Raw genomic sequence first — 7,462 nt, forward strand, 5'->3', positions numbered from 1 at the left:
TTTTCAAAAGGGTGACCTTCTATAATTGTTAACGCAGATTTAACCAGTGTTAAAAATACATTTAACATTTGAAATTCTGATGGTTGCAGTTCTAAAGCTGCTGACTTATAATGTCTGAAAATGTGATAGCAGGTGGGATCTTGATGCATTATTTACTGAACCTTTATGATTTATATGAATTATTAATCCTTTGCTGCTTAGATGAACCGGTACAAAATTTCTCCTAGATTTGAGCAATTAGTATTACTTATATTTAGCCTGCTGTTGTACTTCTTAATTCAATCATCGTGTTTCGTCAAAACTTCTCAAAGCTCCTCTATGATTCTGAAAATCCTTGGCAGGGAGGAGGGGCAAAGTAACAAAGGCATCATTGAGTTTGTTTTGCAGATGGATGGACTACAACCCACTTTAATAAGGATTGACTATCTGAATAGCGTGAAGTCAAACCTGTATTCCAGTAGGACTTTCCAAAGGAACTCCAAAAAGTTCTAAATCAAGGATGTTACTCTAAAGCAGTATATGCTAACTTTTTAAACACACCGAACATATTTCCAGTTCCTGAGAAGTTACTATGCACATATTCATATGGTGTTTTCTTTCTGGAAGACCAAAGTAAGCAAGCAGATTGCTCTTCCATATTGAAACACAGATGTTGAAAAAGACAGCTTGCTTGGTTTTTATTTGTTCCAGATAGATGCAAAATACAGACTTCTGTCCAAGGCAATTTGCACAGCTTAATCTATATGAACAGAGCAGATGTTAAAAAAGAAGCATCAGAGTCCAGTTGCTGCTAGCCATGATTACAGAAATCAGCATCTTCTGATTTAATATTAAAACCAAACTTTTATCATTCAGAAGAAAAAACCCAAGTTTTGCAAAATACCACTGCACGTGCACGTCAGGAATGCAAAAAAGTATAAATTTGTTGTGCTACTGCTTGTCCAAGCGCTTGCTCAAGCTCGTGGATGGCCGCGTTACAAAGCCGATGGACGCTTCCAAAGCGCTGCAGTAAGAGCAGAGCTTTTGCTTTGCCAACGCCGGGGATGTGCTGCACCGCCTGGAGCACTGCGGCTCCTGCCAGCTGAGCGCGCCGCTTGCCAAGGAAGGGGTTGGCGCCGCCATCCCTGCTCTGCTCCCGCACCTGGAGCCGAAGAGAGCTGTCAGCGACACCCAGCGCTTCTGCCAGAGCCCCGCGGCCAGGGCTGACCCCGGCTTCATCTCTGCACAGCTCAGGGCAAGCGCTAGGAAGCTGGAAATACAAGCTCCCTCCTCCATCCCTTATCGGATGCAGTTCGACGAAACCTTACTTAGGAACAGTTTCTTACTAGCAACAACAAATGAAAACAATGGTTTTTGTCATCTTTGGGATGCAGTCAGAGAAAGAAAGGGTAACAAGAAACAATTTAAAAGCAGTTTCCCTAGCCTTAGAGAAAGCAAAGTCTCAAGCTGATTTTGACAGTGACAACTGCTTAATGCTACCTAGTGGTACCTCACATGTACCTACATACATTACCTAATGTAAGATTACATTTAAAAAATCCAGGATCATATTCTTCAGCCTTTTTGCTTTGTTCCCAAATGAGCCTTCTTTCCACTGAACTATACTACTGAAGATTTATTCCTTCCATGCAAGTGATGCTGTGCTCCTTTAAGATCCTATGTATTCTCCCTGCTTTGCTGTACATCTCATATTTTAATATAACACAGAAACTTACTAGTTGAATAATAAGCTGAGAAGCTTCTCCTTGATTGGCCACAGGAAGCAACACCATTCCAAGTTCGAGTACAACAAGTTTTTGTACTCCTAGGTAGTACTGACCACTGATTGGGGTTTTCTCTACGATTACAATTCCCCTAAGACTGCTGGCCTGTGTTGAAAGGAAAAAGGTATTAGGCAAAACCTTGTTAATGACAAGCTAATGCAATGGAACAGAGAGAAATTCTTTCAAGTATGAGCTGCCTAATAGCAAATCAGAGGAAGAGCATAAGCTGCAGCAACAGGACAGAGGTTTAATACAGCATTATCACACAGCTGCAGAATTTTCAGATAGTTTCCAGGTGAAAATTATCCCAAAAGGTCATCTCCGATGGAATTGTAAAAAACCACAAGAAGAATGTTTTCAGAAGCATGGAATAAACAAGTATCAAGTGAAAACTTTTCTCTTTATATAGCACTTACATTTCTAAACCTAACCAATCTTCGTTTGAATTCATCCCCTGCAACCAAATCTGCTTCGGAAATAAGTAAAATGCAAGTTCTGTTTGAAAGATGAAAGTCCACCAGTCCCAAGGCATCTTCAAAGATGACTCTAACTTTCCCTTAGGGTGCGATTGTTAGAAGAAAACATACAGTAGTTAAAAATATACTAACAATTATTTCACAACAGAGCGTTCCTAAAGTGTCAGTAATTCTAGTGACTTGATCATGAACTTTATAAAAAGCCTTTTCTCCCTTGAAGTAAATCTATTACAAGCAATCCGAACTACTGTGTGATGTCTTTAGTAATGCAAATTAATAGCAGTTCCAATCTACAGATTTAAAAGTACTAGAGCTGCTCAGTAAACGCTGGACTTGAACAAAAATATCACATGCTTTTCTGGAGGGATCATCACAATTTAGTTTCAGCCTGCTAAGCTAGTCCATAGCACAAACATGGGACCAGTCAGGCCCAGAGTAAAGCATATTCCAGCCGTTTCACCTTCCTGGGCAATAGAGGGGCATGTTTTGCCTGACTTGCTTTTCTTCTTCCAATTTGTTTGTGCTTACCTTGTAGCCTTTGGGCTAGCTCTGACCCTCTCCACCTCTCATTTCCAATCACATGCCCGTAAGGGACAACTATAGATCCCGCTGTCACAGGAAAGTTTGCCTTTGTTGTCATCAGACCTCCTTTAAAATCCTCCTTCAGTAGCAGCTACACCCTAGGAAGAAATGTGGAAAAGTAGCAACACATTTTGCAAACCTGTTCCAAGCGTATAAATTTTAATCATAAACTTAGGATGCAATATTCTGGAAGAGACACTACCTCCTTTCTCAAGCTTCCTTACAGCTAAGGTGAACGTACCAAAATCGGCCAGCAACTCTGGCTCACAAGTGACAAAAATTTAAAAGATAACAAATTTTGCAAAAAAAGTGAATTAAAATCTGATTGTGGGACTACTTCCCCCTTTACAACTCTTTTTTGGACCCCAGTAGCAGGAGCTGATGGGAATGACTAAATACCATTCAAAAAGCACTGAGAGGCTTCATCTAAGGAGGATTCTACCTCACCTCGCAGAGGTTAGAACTTGGTTTATTTTTAAGGAAAGGCATAAAAGGAGTAGCTGTCATATACAGCCATACTTCTTATTAAAACCAACTGCATTTGTTAAGCAGACATACGGAGTGTTATTGATTCATATTGAAGAAAATATCCAAAGTTAGTTTCTTGGCTAGCAGCCTGTCCAGTTAACAAATTGTTCACCTGGATAATTTAAGAACCAACTTACATGAAATGCCTCAATCTCCAAGGACACTGAAGGCCCTCAGCTTACAACTAAGGATGGAAATCAAAGTCCTCCACAGCCAGGATGCAAGTTTGGAAAAAGAAGGGACTTAATAAATAGCTTAGGGGGAAGCTACCAGAAAGCTGTGCTCCTTCTGTAAGCACTGAGGGGGAACAATAAGGCTTAAAGGATGAAAATACCATGTAATAATCACTTCCCTTCCTAGGGTTCTTCTGTCACAACCATCCATACAATCAGACTGGGAGGTGACACCACAGAGAGCTTTTGGGTTCTGATGGTATCAGATTTTATGGGTGTGAAATTTGCTCATTTCACGGGCATGCCAAATACTAACTTCTTCCCGAAGATTCATCATCTTGTTTAAGACAGGTAAAATGTACAGGAGAGTCACTTTCCACTCCTCTGATTTTTTTTATTATTTACTTGTATGCACTGAGAAGCCTATTGTGAAGTCTCTACTTGTTCACAGCAGTCTAGCATTGAACATAGAGGGGAAATATCACTCATACAAGAGCGCTGCATAGTTCCCCTTATCCTAGTTGCAGAGAAACTCTTGAAGAATTTCCAAAAGAGGATGAATGAAGTGAAGAGGATTCTTGATCTATAGCTTTGGTAGTTATCAGCTCTGTTCTTTAATTGAAGCTGAAGTGAGCAGCAGCTAACTCCCGTGCCATTAAGCGCTGACACGTTACGTTTGAAACAATAAACAGTTGTCGCTATTTGAGTTCTTGCCATCAGCACCTCCCAAAAAACACCTGTCCGCGATAGCCAGCGCCACAGCGGGCCAGCCGTCGATGCGCTCAAGCTGGCCGTTCCCAGGTGTCAGCCTTTGTAAAAGCTGTGTGAGTGTTTCTTCCCCGCTCAGAGAGAAGAGCCAGACCCGTCTGCACGAAACGGAGAGCGTTTGTGCCTGTCTGAAAGGGAGGAGAGCCGGCCTACAGTTTGATACCTGTTGGCAACGCCAGCGGGTCTGTGCAGCGCCCTTAAATGCCAGCTTGGATTGATTCCACTCGATTTAGTCTGCTACGAAACGCAAACTGTTTGAATGGAGAGAAATTCAAGACACGACTGAACGAACCGCCGAGGAATTCCTGCCTGTGTTAAGTGGTGTCACCTTCATGGCGGCAGGCAGAGCCTAAATAAGGATTTGAATGAAACTCTCGTGTATCAGCCAGGCAGGAGCTGCCCCAGGCTCCTGTGCTGAAGCCTTGCAGCGCCTCCCAGGCAAGCCCGGCGCTGGTGCTGCCGAGCAGGGACGCTGGCTGGCGGCTCGGGGCTCCGGCTGGGATGCTGCCAGCCAGCAGAGACCGGAGCCAGGCAGAATAGAAGGATGTGTTCCTCCTCTGCCTTCCTCAAAGAGAAGACGAAGCGTTTAGCGGCACAGCAGCTTCAGGGGGCTGCAGGCTCCCGCGTTTCTGCTCTGGGAGCCTCGGCAGCAAACCAGCGGCTGGGGCTGAGGGCCTTTCTCCCTCTCCCAAGTTTCAGCTGGGTGCATCCTCTGTTTAGTCAGCCAAAGGATGGGAAGGAAAACAACTTGTGGGACAGGCATGACTCCTGGCTACTTATGGCTACAGATTCATTCCCCTCGCAGCTTTCAAGAGCAGTATTTCTCTCAAAGTAGGAAAGGAAGCTACGAAGCCATTGCCATTTATTTACTTACTTACTTAGGGGGTGCAAAGCTCTGTGGTGAGGGAAGGTGATAATAAATCGGGGGGATTTCCCCCCCTCAAGGTTCTTCCAGCCTCCTCCTCCCTCATTGACATATCTGGCTGGTGGGTGATTTTTATTCTCAGCACGAAAACGGCGATCTATTTCAATGCATGAATGCAGCCCTGCATCTATTCACAACACAGTGAAAGAGCCCAGAGACGTACTGTACTAAATAAGAAAACAAGGAGAAGAAACGGGTTCGCCAGCCTTAGAAACCTCTGTGATCCAAAGTCCTCCTGATTCTTTAAAGGAGGGTTGTAGAACGGAAGGGAAAATAAACCTCCCCCCAAAAAAGACCAACAAGCGGGAAGACAAATACAATTGTCACCACTTCTTCTCCCGAGAGAATAATAATGATAATAAAAAATGCTAACAAGCACCCCACATTTCCATTATCGGCAATTTGGAAACATCCGACTTAATGAGGGACCCCAGTTCAGTCCAATTTAACCGCACCTACGGACGAGGAAGGCGCTCGCCCAGCGCGCCTTGCACGCACGCAGAGCCCAAGTCAGCCAGAAACCCACGGAGCGAGAGCCCTCTGCCAGGCAGCCAGCCACAAATTGTCTGAATAAAATGAATACTCACTCCTCCAAGGAGCAAGGGAGCCGCTCGCCCGCAGCCACTTCACGCGCGGATTGAAAGGGTGAGGTAAAAAGCCATCAGCCGGTGCCTGGGAACAGGCAGGGTGCTCCAGCTTTTCCTCTCGTGCTTTCCGAGGCTGCCGATGCTGGCGGAGCCGCTGGTTGCTGGGCTTCCCGGCTCTCTGTGCCTGCCTGCTGGCGTGCAGTTATTAATTTCTCCCTTCGCACGAGCCAGCGGCAGCCGCACGTCTCCAGGAAAGCGGGCATATTCCAAATCAACCCGCTAATTCCGGGGCTGAGCGCGCTGCCGTGCCTGCCTGCCGAACGTAACTGTGAAGCGATGTGGAAAAGTGAGCCGGGAGCCTCCCCTGACAGCTCTTATTGGGCTGATCTCGGAGGCAGGTCTAGCGCTGGGAAATTGGTGGAAGCACTTTGGGGTGGTGGTTTTCCCCCTCCCTCCGCTGCCCGCCTTCCCCCCGGCAGGCACGCAACTTTTCCAGGGCCGGCGGCGCCGCTCGCTCCCCGCGCTCCTGCCGGGCGCCCGGGCCGCCAACTCCGCGCCGGGGCATCTCCTCCGGCCGGCCGGGAGCGACGGAGGGAGGGAGGGAGGGATGCGGGCAGGGAGGGAGGGCGAGCGGGGGTGGGCACCGGGCGGAGCCGGGGCGGGGGGGTCGGGCCCGGAGCGGGGCCACCGGAGACGCGCCCGCCGGGGCTGGGAAGTGCCCGGAGCGTCGGCGAGGAGGAGCCCCCCTCTTCCTCCCTGCCCCGTCCTTCGGGGTGATGCCCGCCCGGAGAGGGATGCGGGCTGGATGCGGCAGCGCCCCGACGGGCCGCGGGCAGCCGCTCGGCTGCGTGCGACAGCGCTGCGGGCGGGCGCCCTGGGGACAGGGAGGGCATCCTTGAAAAACGCTTTTGCCAACACGCCCCCGGCAGCTGCGGGCGGTTCCAGGTTCTCCGCAGCCTCGGTGGCCTCGGGCGCTGCGCGGAGCAGCCCCAGGGCAGCGCCGGGCGAGCTCCGCGCAGCGGGAGCTGCATGGAGGCAGCACCGCGCAGGAAGTCCTCGACCCCCGCCCCGTCCCCGAATCCTCTCGGTGAGCCACAGCGCCGGCATCCCGCACAGCCCCGGCTGCTGGAGCGCTGCACGCAGGCTCCGGGAGCGCAGCACTGGGCATCGCCACCTGCCTTTGGCTTTACGGAGCTCGAGGGGGGCTCGTCCCGTCCGAGGCAGACAAAGAGCAGGGCCAGCAAGCCGCGAGGGACAGGCCACTGCCATCCCCTGCCCACCTGCCTCAGCCATCCAGCTTTTCTCCTGGTCACGTTGCATGCATTATCTGTTAGCAGATGAAATGTATTGTTTGTAATAATACATCCTAGCTCTGAATCCTCCAAGTCCGATGTTTGCCCCAAGGGAAGGGGTAAGAGCACAAGGTGCAGACATGGCCAGGTGCAGGCAGGGACTCTTCAAATGGAGGGCTGCTACCACACGGAGCTGCTGCTGTTGGGGAAGTTTAATAAATGAAGCAGGTTCATTGCTCAACTTTATTTTTAAAGGGCTGGTCATTTGAACCGCTTTCAGAGCACCTGCAAACCTCTCCACCTTGAGCAAAAGATAAGATGACTACTCTGTTGAAGATCTACCTAGGACTGCAGAAAGTGGCCCCAAT

The 7,462-nt window shown here is 48.6% G+C and overlaps 2 protein-coding genes across 6 annotated transcripts in view; both read right to left on the reverse strand.

The window, feature by feature from the left end:
• The window catches only part of LOC128793625 (Fanconi anemia core complex-associated protein 24-like), a 43,981-nt gene extending 41,139 nt beyond the window's left edge, over positions 1-2,842 (reverse strand). The window contains exon 1 of the mRNA XM_053952971.1: positions 2,768-2,842. The gene's annotated coding sequence lies outside the window, so the exon portion shown is untranslated. The remainder of the gene's footprint in view (positions 1-2,767) is intronic.
• LOC128793624 (Fanconi anemia core complex-associated protein 24-like) overlaps positions 653-7,462 on the reverse strand; it is a 43,980-nt gene continuing 37,170 nt past the window's right edge. The window contains exons 1-5 of one of the 5 annotated variants that reach the window (XM_053952964.1): positions 5,803-6,386; positions 2,768-2,919; positions 2,180-2,319; positions 1,716-1,868; positions 653-1,141 (exon numbers count right to left, since the gene is read on the reverse strand). In XM_053952964.1, coding sequence (XP_053808939.1) covers positions 899-1,141; positions 1,716-1,868; positions 2,180-2,319; positions 2,768-2,879 — 648 coding nt within the window. In that variant the 5' untranslated portion in view covers positions 2,880-2,919; positions 5,803-6,386 and the 3' untranslated portion in view covers positions 653-898. The other 4 variants (XM_053952969.1, XM_053952966.1, XM_053952967.1 and 1 more) reach the window with 4 other exon arrangements.

This window comes from Vidua chalybeata, chromosome 11 (assembly GCF_026979565.1).
Source record: "Vidua chalybeata isolate OUT-0048 chromosome 11, bVidCha1 merged haplotype, whole genome shotgun sequence".
Classification (NCBI taxonomy): domain Eukaryota; kingdom Metazoa; phylum Chordata; class Aves; order Passeriformes; family Viduidae; genus Vidua; species Vidua chalybeata.